General features: G+C 40.5%; 1 protein-coding gene across 1 annotated transcript; it reads left to right on the top strand.

Annotated features, from left to right (window-relative positions):
* Nucleotides 1-230: 230 nt before the first annotated feature.
* LOC140338479 (mitochondrial inner membrane m-AAA protease component AFG3L1-like) lies at nucleotides 231-14,293 on the top strand. The gene is made up of 14 exons (XM_072422715.1): nucleotides 231-393; nucleotides 2,317-2,386; nucleotides 4,110-4,207; nucleotides 4,361-4,513; nucleotides 6,735-6,794; nucleotides 6,997-7,121; nucleotides 7,395-7,665; nucleotides 8,184-8,331; nucleotides 9,019-9,144; nucleotides 9,244-9,354; nucleotides 9,942-10,057; nucleotides 11,238-11,438; nucleotides 11,572-11,766; nucleotides 12,946-14,293. Exons 1-14 carry the CDS (start codon nucleotides 295-297, stop codon nucleotides 13,147-13,149), a joined length of 1,977 nt encoding a protein of 658 aa, XP_072278816.1. The 5' UTR covers nucleotides 231-294; the 3' UTR covers nucleotides 13,150-14,293.
* The last annotated feature ends 1,096 nt before the right edge of the window (nucleotides 14,294-15,389 follow it).

The raw sequence follows: 15,389 nt of genomic DNA, 5'->3' as shown, positions 1-15,389 counted from the left end.
ATGGGTCAGTTTTCAACAAAGTTACCAAATATCCACAAATATCCAACATGTTTCTTTCCTTGGACTGCACTATGCTTGTTATTACACCGGAACTAAGTTCGTATTTTCTTGTTCCTACTCGTCACAGAATAATTAAAGGACATCTAAGGCCCTAACGCACAAGGACCCTAATAGTTTGTCTTTGTAAATGCCTGCGCCCGATTCTGTTTTCCTATTGGTTTAAAGTTATCAGGCAGCTGCAGAAGTCAGGCGGGTATCTGTTTCAGTGACATTGCCTCAGCCCCACATAGGAAGATGAGTGCGGGGCTCGGGCGCCTGCTATCCGGAGGACTGCTGAGATGCTGCGGCCCGGTATGGTGGAGAGGCCCGGCGAGCCGGGTTAGGCCTCTTCAGGTGAGAAAACTGTAGTGACCTGCAGACTCCAAGGGCAGCCCCAGCCTCTATAAACACTAGAAATGACCATTGTTTATATTTTCACCATAACATTCACAGCACATTCACCATATATCCACTTTGTGTTATTTCTAGTTACATTTTTCTGTCTTCTTTTCCTTGGGGTAATTTCCCCTCACTTCCTGTAATGGGGACACAATATGAAGAAAGAAGAAATTATTCAGAATAAGCATAAATTTCTGTTTATTGTGACCAGGACATGTGCACCTTCAGCATTCTGATATGGAGAGGGAAAGGTGTCAGGACTGCACAACCTTGAATTCTTATTTACTGTACAATGCTATGGAGGAGCAGCCTGGGCAGGAGGAACAGCAACCCCTTATGTTATGAATATGAGGAGAGGGGGAGGTGTTCTATAGAATAATGCCTGTCCTAGGGGGACCATATTGTAATTCCTCTACAATCTATCATGAATGCTGCAGCCAGACTCATCCATCCTTCCCACCGCTCCTCTTCTGCTGCATCTCTTTGTAGTTCTCTTCATTAGCTTCCATTTCACCTTAGAATCAAAAAAATCTCCTGTGCTTTGCCTTCAAATCCCTCCACAGTTCTTGTCCCACTTACCTTTCTGACCTGATAGAAAAATACTCCCCCTGCCGCTCTCTCCGCTCCTCCAATGACCTACTAATGACTTCCTCACTCATAACCTCATCACATGCACGGCTCCAGGACTTCTCTAGAGCTGCCCTGGTTCTCTGGAATGGTCTTCCTCATCCTATTCGGCTTGCTCCCACTTTCTGCTCATTTAAAAGATCACACAAACCCAACGCTTCAACCTCACTTACCCGTCTTCCTCTGTCACTACTTCCCACCATTCCATATCCCCTCCTATTGTGTGATAATTCCCCCACCTCCTAGATTGTAAGCTCTTCGGGGCAGGATCCTCTCCTCCTCCTGTGTCACTGTCAGCATCTGTCTGTCATTTGCAACCCCTATTTAATGTACAGCGCTGCGTAATATGTTGGCGCTATATAAATCCTGTTTATTAATAATAATTATTAGGAGGATAAAACAAAATGACAGAAAGAAGAACTTATCAGTCTGCTTATTTTACTCTCCAGTCACATGATGGTTGCAGAATAAGACTTAAATAACTGAAGTTGCTGATATTTTCCCCTCCCTGCTAGTTTTATATACGCAGCCTTTGCAGCGCAGGGTCCCATGTTGGAATCTCGGCCAGGATATCTGCATGAAGTTTGCAGTACTCCGCTTTCCTCCGACATCCCAAAAACATGCAGTTAGGTTAATTGGTTCCCCCCATAATTGACCTTAGACTGTGGTAATGACTTATGATCATGGTAGGGACATTAGATTGTGAGCCCCTATGAGGTACACCTAGTGACGTGACTATGGACTTTGTACAATATGTTAAATATGTTGGTGCTATATAAATACCGTGTTATAATAATCTTTCCTTTTTCCATACATACATTATGTTAGACATCATCACATCAGTGGCATCATCACTTTGTTTCTGTGTTCCTCTATACAATGTAGGCAGATCATGGATGGGGGGGTTTGCCGGGTGCTGTACGTAACTCCGTGATAACTCCGTGACCCCGGCCTCATGCGGAATTCTCTTGCTATGGCACACATGTAATACTGAACCTCCATGGTTGAAAGGACTGAAATTCAATTAATGAAAGGGGATGGCCAGGCTGGGGAGGAGAGGGCCAGAAAATGAGGCTGCAGTCTGTCTGACTTGGGGAAGATCCTGCACAGTGCAGATTGCTGGTAATGCTGGAGAAATATCTGGTGCTGCCAGACCGTGCTGTGCTGTGTGACAGAGCCGTCTATATCTGTGGTGTAAACTATGTGTACAAATCCTAAAATGCTATATCTCTGGTTTTGTATCTGTTTTAGTTTACAAGCCGGATGTATTCATGGAAACCAACGCCAATGTTGTCCTTTCTGGGCTCCAAACCACTACAAGGTAAGTGCCACAGTGAGGATGTTCACTTCTTTGTATGTTTGTATAGAAAGAAAATCTGAAATGGGAAACTAAGAAGAGACAACAGGCAGGTGGCAGCCTCTGTATTGTGACCCAATTCTTCAGTAACCACCCAAAAACAGCCGAGTGGTTAAAAAGAACTGGGGAGAACCCTGTGCAGCATACTTTCCCTCTCCTGTCATTAAAACTTCCAATCCCAAAACTATGCTTACCAGAGAAACCTGTTCATCTCCCTTCATCTGACACAGCACCTTGTTCTCCTGCCCAGCACCTTGCTTCCCTCCACTCCTGACAGATGTCCCGACATCTCTTCGGCACATAAAGAATGCCGAACCTTCTATTGTGAGCTTTTTGCAGCCCTATAGGAAATGTAGTAAGCTACTCAAACAGGAATTCTATTTCTCAGGTGTTCTGTATGCATGTATGCTACCATGGAAGTGTGTGATCATTGGCTAGTTTTAAAAATCATGTCTAATTGGAGATTAGAAGAGGAATGTTACTTTAATAATAGTAAATTAGAAATTGGGATTTAACATTACATATATTAAATATATATTACTGATAAAATATATACAGGTAGTCCCCAAGTTAAGGACATCTGACGAAAGCTTAATGGGGGGAGGGAGCAGTTTGCACGACTTGCAGAAGAAATCTTTTGCTGTTCTGCAAGCTCTTGTAACTCTTTAACCTCCCCGGTTGTATTCCAGAGTGTGGCTCCAGGTTAATTTTCAGTGCCAAAAGCGGTAACCCCCAAGCCACTCTTAGGGTGGATTTGCCAGGAAGTTTAAAGTCCCACCTGTTTCCCACATTCCAGCAGCGCCCTCCAGCAATGGCCAGCATCTGCGTCCCCTGAACGTTGGGCATGCAAGGCCAGGGGGAGCAGATGCTTTTTTTTTAAATGTACCACTTTTACATTTAAAAATACTCATTATTCAGACTGCCAGGAAGGTTAATGACCAAGACAAACTCTGCAGTTGTTTCTTTTTGCATATCACAGCTTTCTCCAGAAGTTAATGAATGTCTAGGCTCCAAAAATGTTTTTTTTTTTTTTTTTTTTTGCTTTGTTTGTGATTAGCTCTCGGTGAGGATTTTATTCAGTTACTGACACCACACTGCCTAATAATATGTTGAGACAAACATCTGTCCTAATTGCATTTATTAAAATATTGTACCTGTTCTGACTTAAATACAAATTCAACTTAAGAACAAACCTATCTGTTATGTAACCTGTGGACTACATATATATACGGTATTTAGATCATATACATGGATCTTATACACTGCTTGGCCAAAAAATATCACTACCTGGTTTAAACTAAGCAGATTAAACTAATCAGATAGATAGATAATCATACAAGCCGGGGGGGGGGGGTACTGTTAGAATTACCATGCTGATTGTGGGTCATTATCAATGCTAAAGGTGGTGTGTGACTTCGCTGGCCTTCAACCAGGACTGACCCTTTAAGGCCTTGTGTCTATGACATCAGTTTAGGATCTTTCTGAGAGAATTCAGAATTTATTGACCTGTACTTAACCTAATTCTGACCTAATTAAGTAGAGTTTTGGACTTGGAAATACAAAACTCACCTAATGCAAACAAAGCTCCTTGTCCCAAATCTGGTAGTTAGGTGTAAGTGGGATTATTATTATTATCTTTGCTTTACAGTCAGACCACCACTAATGCTGCCTTTCTGTCTCTCCACAGACAAGTCCAAAAATAATGGTTCACATGGAAGCAATGACAACGGCAACAAAAAGAATGGAAGGAAGAACGGATCTACATGGTGGCAACGTATGCAGAAGGTATTTAAATAAAAAAAATAAAAAATTGTAGTTCAACATAGGCAAAAGACTGTGGTTGTGTAACTACTTTGAGCCTACAGGATTTCAGTATAAAAATTTTCTGCATGCATGGTGAAAACCCAAATCAAAAATGTAATATTGATTTCTTTACAGGGTGACTTTCCATGGGATGATAATGAATTCCGCAGCCTTGCCACCATTATAGGAAGCATTGTCACAGGTCTGGCAGTGGTTTATTTTTTCCGAGATCCTGGAAAGGAGATCAACTGGAAGGAATTTGTGCAGTTGTATTTAGAAAGGGGATTGGTAAGTGACAATATTAAAATCACCAAACAGTTGTGGATATGTCTGGGAAGATTTTCAATTCTCTAGAATATGGTATAGGTAGGTAATCACATCAACTAGACCCATCAGTGTTCTCCCTAGGCCCTTTGAGCTGGGTGCACCACCCGGCAGTTTTCAGTAACCACCTGGCTGTTTTTGGGTGATTACTGATGAGTTGGGTCACAATACAGGGGCTGCCATCAGCCTACAATTTCTTCTCACCCGGCTTAAAAAAAATTGAGCACTGCTCATTCTATAATGTTGGAGATGCCACCAGTCACTCAAATGGCTTCTTCGGTTCAAGCAATTGAGCTTCCTGTAAACCTGTAAATGCTGGGTTGTGTTCCCAATGCTTATTTGAGCTGAGGAAGCCATTTGTGTAAGGAAATGCCTTTAACATAAGAATGAAATGTGGATATCTAGCACAATAAAATGCCCAACTGGACATACAGGGAACCCTTTGGCTGCAATTTAACCTCTCACACTCCTTAAAGGAACTTTAGCAGCAATATTTTTAAATGGTTTAACCCATTTAATCAGGAGATAAATGTTCTCCAAATAAATTGAGCCTGATCAGGCTCCCCTCCAGAAGATCCTATAACCCACTCATGGTCTATACTCCATCCTCCTCCTGCGACATATTGTATACATCTTTCTCCACAAGTACCCCTGAGGATGCCCAAGAGGCGAAACGCATCAAGCCTACAGACTCTATGTGTACTTAAGTTCTCAATATAAACCAGTTAGGACTGACTTTGTTTAACAAGACCATGCTTACTGGTCAATTTTTTTACCATCTTTAATTTACTAAATGTTGTTTTTTGATTTCTGCTCATACAGCCTTGAATTTGATTTATGAATATTTCACTCTGTATTTTGTACCAGTAAAAACTTTTTTATAACTTGATGACAACTAGACCACCTATACTAGACACGTATATCTTTTAGCCCTCAAACAAACCTGTGATGAGGCAGTTAGAGGAAAGCAGCTAACCCATCATCTGTCATGCTGTTCTCACCTCTTATTGGCACATTAGATACTACTTGGCACAAGTGCACCCAGTTCTATTCTTGCACTGCTTCTCCGTTTCCCCAGTCTCTCCTTTGCTCCCCCATGGATTTTAACCTCCCTGGCGCTCTGATTATCCGTATTTTTATGTCAAAAGCGGTACATTGTTTTGCGTGGTTGTTTAATATTTTAGGCCTGTAATCCTTAGGAATAAATCCCAGGTATGATAAGCTTGTAACACAAATCATAAATTAAAATATAATAAATAAGTAAAATAATAATAAGAAAAAAATAATGAATTTAATAAAAAAAAAACAAGGGTACAATATTAGAAATTAGAAATATTATTAAACTTTCCGATTTTTTTATTTGGATTAATTTTTTATAAATTTTATATATTTTTACTGGTATCCCATTGAGACCAATCAGAAAGCTAAATTACTCACTTGGTACATAAGTCCTCTATCAGCAGTAGATACCCGGAACTGAGTTTTAAAATCCTATCTAGATGGTACAGGACCCCGGAGAGGTTACATAGCCTCTTTCCTGAGGTCACTGACAGATGCAGGCGTTGTGACCAGGCGAAGGGTAGTATGCTACATGTTTTTTGGGCATGCCCATTAATATGCCCCTTTTGGGTATAAGTGAGGACCCTTATTCAGAGAGTCACAACCCACAATATACCATGGGAGTCAGGGTTCTTTTGCTGCACCACAGTGTAATTCTGGAAAAGACCTATAAGGGGTCCATCCTCCGACATCTTATTGTGCCTGCTCTTGTATTCCTGTGTATTGGAAATCAAAGGTCATCCCAATGACCTTGGTTGGCCAGGGGGGGTTAAGAGACAGTGTTCAACCCTGGCATTTTTTTTACGCCAGTTGGGAGGAAATTGTAAGCGGGTGGCAGCCTCTGTATTGTAACCAAACACTTCAGTAACCACCCAAAAACAGCTGGGTGGTTACTGAAAAGTGCCGGGTGGAGAGCCCGGCTAAAGGGGCTGGGGAGAACCCTGAGACTGATAATTGATCAAATTCAGGCAATGCTTGCATTGTAAATACTACATAATAAATCTAGATCTACATTCCTTTTTGTCCTTTTTTTTTTTTGCTTGGATGTTAGCTGTAATCACAGGGTTATTCTTAGTAGTTATAGGAGATGTCTCTTTGTATTCTCATTCCACTTTATTTGCTGTAGGTGAGCAGGCTGGAGATTGTGAATAAGCAGTTTGTCAGAGTGATAACTACAACTTCAGAGGTGAGTGCTGCCTTCTTTGACTTCTTGTATATACAGGCAATGTTCGGCTGTTTATCCAATACCATAAAAATGATGTGTGTGTGTATGACAGGAGATGTGTGATTCTTGCTGTTATTGTCCCTCACTAGGTGTCTGAGTTGAATACACATATATGTAAAATATTTTTCAGTACACCAGTTTCAGCTAACCCTGTCACTTGCAGAAACCAGCGTGGTTTTACATTGGCAGCGTGGATATCTTTGAGCGCAATCTGGAGATGGCACAGCAAGAACTGAAGATTGATCCTGTGGACAGAGTCACAGTGGTATACAGCAATGAAAGCGATGGGTGAGTGGCACAAATATCAGCTTACCGGTGCAGTACAGAGCAGGTCTTTGGTTAAAATTACTATTCACAAGGAAATCAATTTTAAAAGGATTAATGTAATAACCTTGATAATATTTGTTCTAAGAAAAATAATATGTTTTTTTAACATATCCTAATTTGCTAAAACCTTCTCATTAAAATTCTTACATCTCCCATGCTGCACATATTTTAGAGGAAGGATTACTGTTTCTCAGCTCAAATGATATCTTGTTCAACATCCCCTTTCCTTTGCAGGACCTTAATTATGAGTTTCATCCCAACGCTGCTCATTGCGGGTTACCTGATCTTCAGCATGCGGAGGGGACTTATGGGCACAGCCCGAGGAGGGAAGAGCGGAGGGATTTTTGGTGTAGGGGAGACAACAGCAAAGATGCTTAAAGGGGAAATCAATGTGAAGTTCCAGGATGTAGCTGGCTGCGAAGAAGCAAAACTTGAAATCATGGAGTTTGTGAATTTCCTGAAAAATCCCAAACAGTATCATGAGCTTGGAGCTAAAATTCCACGGGTAAGGCCAACATGATGAGAAGATAGGGTGGGTTATATTCTACTGAAAAAAAAAAACTATTGTTTGCTTTATGAAAAAGCTGAATGATTTCTAGAAGCACAGAATATAACTGAGGATTAAAGTTTTAAAATAAATATAACAGACTGTTGATCCAGGGAACATCTGATTGCCTCACAGTATCAGGATGGATTTTTTTCCCTGTTGGAGCACAGTTTACCAGGGTTTTTTTGCCTCCCTTTGGATCGACTATGTCTATAGGGTTTTTATCTGGGATATGTTTATTTCCCTAGTGATTGAACTTTATGAACTTACCGTATTTTTCGGACCATTAGACGCTCCGGACTATAAGACGCACCAGGTTTTCCGCACGGGAAAACAAGAAAAAAAAAATTCATTTGATTTCCCCTGAGATCCAGCGTGCGGCACTTGTGCCCGCCCATGAAGGCGGATATTTTTTTAATCCAGTTGGAAGAATCAAAAGGAAACAAATACTGTAAATACATTTCAAAATAGGATAGAATAGCATCTTATTTTTTTTTTTATTTTCTGTCCTGATAGGTTTCAGTTCTGACATCAATGTGGTTGTGTTGGCTGGTACAAACCGACCTGACACACTGGATCCAGCTCTGATGAGACCGGGAAGATTTGATCGTCAGATTTATATAGGTAAAACTGCTATTTTTTTTTTTCAATTTAAGGGCTTTATTTAGAAAACAGGCAACCAGACATTCCCTTTTGGGGTTTCTTCACCAGGGAATGTCAGATTCAGTGTTTTATAAATAGAGCCTTAGGTGTCCTTTTGATTTTGAATTTTCAAGCCCCACTGAGCTTTCCTTAAAAATGTCTATGTTCTTTTCCTGGAGTAATTGAAAGTTTAAAGGTTCAATACAAATGTATTAAAATAATTTATGGAAAACAAACACTGTAAGGCTGCGTACACATGGTAAATTTTTGTTGTTGGAAAAGATATTTCACGATTCTTTCAAACGACAAAAGACTGAAAGATGTATGAATGAGTGCTGTACATACAGAAGCGTTCTGCTCTATGGAGAGGGAAGGGGAGAGAATGAGCAAGCGGAACCCCGCTGCTCTCTCCCGTTCACTTGTATTATGATCATTGGTCGTTTGTGGATCCGGCAGGATGGATCCATGAATGATGTCGGACGAGCGCTGTACACACCGGATTCTTGTACAATACTAGCCCTGAAGCGATAATCAAGGCCCTGAAGCTGATAGCAGTGCATACAGGGGCCCCTTTTATACATGAATACAAACACCCAATAAAAATAAATTGTTCATTTTGTTTCTAGTGAATGATTGTTTTAGTAACATTGTCTTTTCTTTTTTCTTTAGGCCCCCCTGATATTAAAGGCAGGGCCTCTATTTTTAAGGTTCATCTTCGTCCTTTAAAGCTGCCTGAGAACCTCAGCAAGGATGCCTTGTCTCGGAAGTTAGCGGCCCTGACTCCAGGTTTCACCGGTGAGATTATAGCCACCTTATGGTGAGCAAGTGCTCACGTATGTGAGAGATTCCTTTGCTTTGTTTTTCTGAGCCATGACATTCTGTTCTATATTTCAGGTGCTGATATCGCCAATGTTTGTAATGAAGCAGCCCTTATCGCAGCCAGGCACTTAAATGAATTTGTGGGAGAGAAAAATTTTGAACAAGCCATTGAACGTGTTGTTGGAGGTAAGAATGTTCATGATATGTCAGAATATATATTTAGTCAGGGTATTACTTTGTCCTGTGTGTTGTCCCATACAGTTTTTTTCTAAGCCTTTAAAAAACAAAGTTGAGAAAGAACTGTAATGGGAGTTATTGCACAAGGCTCTCAGAATTACCTATTCAAATATAAGTTGGCAGGCTTGCTTCTCCATATCCATTTATCGAGGTGATATGCAATTTTGCCACTTCATTTGCAAGTCATCTCTTTCTAACTGGAGGAAATGATGCTTATTGAGTGTTCTGGTCTCTTATGGGGCCTCATCTTGGCAGGAGGTTCCTGAAACCATTCCAGCTGGAGGCTCCCAGGGACATCTGTGTATGACGTCCAGACCAGTTCAGCTGGCTACTCTAAATTCATAGGAGCATTGCCTCTCCTACCTTGTTAACCCAACATGGAGTAAGCAACAACGCACAATGTTTTTACACACAATACTTTATTAACTAGTCATAATTCACACACTCAAACACTTTGTTCAAGCTTCACAATTATTATCACAGTAAAAGGTATTTTCTTAGAATAGTTGTTTACATGTTCCGTTTTTTTTCCTTAGGTTTGGAAAAGAAGACTCAAGTTCTTCAGCCAGAAGAGAAGCGCACAGTGGCCTATCATGAAGCCGGCCATGCTGTAGTTGGTTGGTTCCTAGAACATGCTGATCCATTACTAAAGGTAAGGTACAGGTGCTCCAACGGTGCACATTTTGTAGAAAATGGAATAGGTAGTCACCCAGCATTGCTAAGAGATTTTATCCCTGTGTATATGCGGGAGGGTTATCTGGGGAAACACTGCCCCAGAGTGCAGTTTCCTTTGTATCTCCATTTATATCCTTCTCATCTAATACCACCAATACCTACAAAGTGTAGGTTTGTACTTGTTCTCCACTCTATCTAAAGATAACCATACTGCCTTAGAACAGGTACCTCACCCAAGTTAAAGCCCTGTCTGGTTTCGAGCTCCTATCCAGTGAGAGTTTCTTGTTGGCCATTCAGGACATTCCTATGGCATAGGGATCTACTAAGTGAATGGTAATAGGGTCCTAAATAACGCGATCCTTCAAAACACTTAAGCAAATTTTCTTTAATTTGTGCTCTACAATGCTGTTCCATGACTAGATTTTTGAAGATTCTTCTTTTTCTTTCTATGAATATGTCAAACTCATGCAAATAGATTTGGGTTGTTATAAAAAAGCTAGAAAAGCATATCGGGAACAAGAATGATCTATTACACTGTTCTATGTAGGAAATTCTAATTCGTGGAGATTCTAGGCATTCCTTTGCATTTTGTAGCTCCACCCATTGGGCCAGATGTGCTCAAAATGTTTATATGAGGAGCATACAGTTGAAGTCAGAAGTTTACATACACTCTGGGTGAAATCTTTCACCTTAACTCACTTTTTAACCCCTCCACAAACTATAAACTTGGCATATCATTTAAGACATCGACTTTATGTGGGGCAAAAGTAATTTGTTGTACTTAACACTTGTAATTCCTAACACATCTTGTGAAACATTTTATCATTTCACCCACATTATTGTATACAGCCTTACATTTCTGTTTACTTATAAATACTTTACTTTACTTATAAATATAACCATATGTCTACCAATACTGATTTGGGCACCTGGCCAGAACTTGTGAAACACCCATTGCATGTAGGTGTCCATATTTTTTTCATAATCTCCTTCTATAACCTTTCACAAATTGGAGAAAGCAACTGTTTGAAACCACAAAGTCTTTATTTTGGGGCCTATTGTTTGTACTTATTTTTGTGCTGCTTTTGCTTTTATTTATTCTATGTAGGTGTATGATACTCATGTGATGTCATCTCTTTGATTTGATTTTTGTCTAGGTTTCCATCATTCCTCGTGGAAAAGGCCTAGGCTATGCTCAGTACCTCCCCAGGGAGCAATACCTGTACACCAAAGAGCAATTATTTGACAGAATGTGTATGATGCTGGGAGGTCGTGTGGCAGAACAAATTTTCTTTGGGCGCATCACAACTGGAGCACAGGATGATCTGAGGAAGGTCACGCATACAGCATATTCTCAGGTAAAGGGTAAAAGACAATTGTGTCTTCCCTATACCAGGAAGTCAGTTACTGGCATGTTCACCCGATGAAAATAAACAAATGCAACCATTTCCAACATTTAACGAAGTGTCACCAACACTTTTCCTCTTTCAGGTTGCTACATTTGGAATGAGCAAGAAGCTTGGCCAGGTGTCTTTCGATCTCGGCCGCCAAGGGGAGGTATTCGCTGATAAACCTTATAGTGAAGCTACAGCAGAGCTTATTGACCGAGAAGCCAGAGACCTGATTAATTCTGCTTATGAGAGAACTCTGGAGCTGCTAACAAGCTGCAAAGATCAGGTGGAAAAGGTAATGCATAACTATGCTGATTTCAGAAGGAGAGGAAGCCAGCTCCGCAGTGATAAGGATAGAAAATACCACTAGAGTGGTTGCCGAGCCAATAGTACATAAAAGAAAAAGTGGAAAGATAGCGGCTCTTTATGGCAGAAAATAAGTCTAGCATGCCATAAAGAGCCGCTATCTTTCCACTTTTTCTTTAGAACTATGCCGCTTTTTTGGCACCTTAATATAATAAACAATGTTCTGTAAGATCTCTACCCAAAATTTTGACTGATCGTTTAAACTGTACTTTTATTATCACCTTGGCTGATTGTTTTTGGGTGTGAGAGTTTTGATGCCAAATATTTCAGCGCAAGCAACCTTTAGTGAATAAGTTATACAATTGACTCAACTGAACAGTACAGTTCTTGACCTGTAACCCCTGAATTGGATTTGATCATATAAGAAAATGTTGATTCTGCTTCCTAACAATTGACTGTGCTTAGGCACCCCCTGTTCTGTTGCCTCATAGCTGTATTGCTGCAGTTGGAGAAAATCTAAGTCCTTGCTGCGCCTTGCATTCAATCTGATCAGATTTGCAGTGTGGCTCAATAATTTCCTTCCTGGAGCCATACCAAAGGACTTTCAGTGCAGCTGGCAGCAAGTGTTTAAACTTTGTGGAGTGCGTTATAAATCTGTAGTGTTAGTATTGGAAGGCCAGAGTATTTATGAGTGGAGAGATCCAGGAAAACAACAAAGGCAGATGCTATCTATTTAGATAAAGAACTGTAGCAGCCTGATGAATGTCCCAGCCTTTATATGTAGGGGAGCCGTCTTACCTGCATAAAGGATTTGTATTGCTGGCCACCCAGTTACAGGTAACTCATCCATCCTAGGCAGCAGGAGATTGTATTTTCTAGACCTAAAACATACAATCTCATGTCATTGAGGTTGAAGTAGCCAATTGATTGCTGGGAAAGTTGCACGTAAGAGTTGTATGGCATATATCCAGTGCCTGACAGCCTCTCTAGGTGCATTTACCTAGCAACCAATCCACTCATGCAAGATAGAATGTCTCCAATTCAGAAGACTTGATCCAGGGAACATCCGATTGCCTGACTTATTATTAAAATGAATTTATTTTATATCGTAGCAATGTTCATCAACTTTATTCAAGGATCAGTTAACTCTGGCTTTTCTCACAAACAGGTTGGGAAGCTATTGTTGGAGAAGGAAGTTTTGGAGAAGGCAGACATGATTGACCTTCTAGGCCCCAGGCCTTTCCCTGAGAAGTCTACATATGAAGAATTCGTAGAAGGGACAGGCAGCTTTGAAGAAGACACTTCATTACCGCAGGGTCTTAAAGACTGGAATCAGGAAAACGCAGACAAAAATCAAGACAAGAAGGTGTAGAATAGAGCTTTTTCATATATGGACCTTTGAGTACAATCCGCTCATGTATTGAGGCAAATTCTCAGGGAGGACAACCAAGAAAACAATGGGCCAAATTTCTTCCATAGTGTCTGTGTTGAACCAACCGTGCCTCATAGCCTCAAAGTCATAGCCAGGAGGGGGGGGGGGATTTTCCCGAATCCCTAGACAAAACATGGGGTGAAGAATGCCAATCCAGTGTCACATACAACATGGGAGAACTTGTGTTCCTCCAAAGTTTTTTTTTTTTTTTTTTTTTTTTTTTTTTTTCCCCAGCGATAAGCGTGATAAGATCACATGGATACTTCTAGAACAATAGATGGCATGGAAGAACTGCATTGCTCCTGTCAGTCAGATTATTCTGCCAGTGTTCTCCCCAGCCCCCTTTTAGCTGGGTGCACAACCCAGCACTTTTCAGTAACCACCCGGCTATTTTTGGGTAGTTACTGATAAGTGGGGTCACAATACAGGGGCTGTCACCTACAATTGCTTGCACCTAGCTTGGGTTGAGCATGGTCTGCTGTCCTTCAGCAGTGGAAAGGAGGAAGATAATTCTGACTAGTTGCTGTTAATCTTCTTCCATTAAATGCTTTCATAAATGAGGTGTTTATACTCAAAAAATTGCCAAATTTTTGCACAACTATAGTGGTTTATGCATCTTCAAAACAGGAGGTGGCTGGAGTAGTGTCTGTGGAGTGGTACCTTCTCTCGGATCATGTCATTGGAACCCATGAATGATCAGTATTTGTAACGACAGATGCTTAAAGCTGAACTCCAGTCAAAACGCTAACCACACAGAAGTAATTTTTTTACTATTGCCCACCTACCCATGATATATATGACCCCATCAAACAAAGAAAAAAAAATCACACATTAATTTGTCCTTTTCATCTGCCTGAAGTTCAGATTTGAGTTAGGACAAAGCCAACTTATTTATTAACTAGTAAAAAGAAACCAAAAGCCTTTATACAGTATATAGGTTTATCATGTACATTACTGTACCCAACTTTTTTTTTAAGGATATCCAACCTGATATCTCCAAATTGGTGGCCTGAGATATGTACTAGAAATCACTGTTCTATTTATAGCAACAACATTTTGTTTAAAGTGGATGGTGCTACATTGATTTTGTTTCCTGTTTTTGTTTGGTGTTGTCGGGGGGGGGGGGGGGGGGGGGGGGAGGCAGGGTTGGGTTTAAGGATGGTATGCATTGATGTGATTTTTCTTAAAAGTATATTTCAGTTAAGCGTATTTAATGTCTCTGCCTTTAATCTAAACAGCCACTATGTTTGAAAATCTGTGTTGGCATTGGTCTTTGCTTATATGCCAGTAAGTTCCAAAATCCAATCTTGGTTCTTCTGAAAACTTATGTGTGAATCCTAACAAGGCCAGTGTTTTCCCTGGCTCCCAGGTGCACCCCCAGCTCATTTCAGTAACCAACTGACTGTTTTTCAGTGGTTACTGAAAAGTTGGATTACAATACAGGGGCTGCCATCCGCCTACAATTTCTTCCCACCCAGGTTTAAAAAATTCTGGTGTGAATAATGAAGCCTTTCCATTTACTGTGCATGATCTAAGATCATTCAAATTCTGCGTTCTTACAATTGTTTGTAAAAAAAAAAAGAAAAGTGGCATTTCAACTTGGCACACATAAACTAATATTTATACATATAGAAAATCAGTTTGCTGCATACAACATATGGTTGTCTTTTTTAGACATCCCTTATGATTAAGTCCTGGCTTCCAATGAAGTGCATTATTAGTACAGCATACAAATACATGGAAAACATTTTTGCGCTTCTTACCTACTGACAAGAGTTTAGGGGTGGTCTTTTTCTGATCCATCATGACTGTGTCCCTGTACACAAAGCCAGTTTGATGAGATTGGTATATAGAAACAGGAGTGGCATCACAAAGCCCTGACCTCCAACTGTACTGAAAGGATGGAAAGCCAGGTATTGATGGTGCTCAGGCCTTTTAATGCAGTATCCAAATCTGACCACGCACATTGTACAGGCACCAATGACACACTTTAGAATCCTGTGGCGTCTGTCATTTTTGTGGCGGAGATATTCTAAATCAGTGACCACAGTTTAGTAACTGGATGTTCAATGAGCTCATATAGGTGTGGTAGTCTAGGCGTTCCAACCATTTGCTATTCAATTTCGCATTCTATAAGCCTGTAACTGGAATTTTCAAATGTCGTTAGGCATAGTGTGGCT

The sequence above is a fragment of the Pyxicephalus adspersus genome, chromosome 9, assembly GCF_032062135.1.
Source record: "Pyxicephalus adspersus chromosome 9, UCB_Pads_2.0, whole genome shotgun sequence".
Lineage (NCBI taxonomy): Eukaryota > Metazoa > Chordata > Amphibia > Anura > Pyxicephalidae > Pyxicephalus > Pyxicephalus adspersus.
The sequence above is the reverse complement of the archived record's forward strand: the minus strand, read 5'-3'. Positions and strand labels throughout refer to the sequence as shown.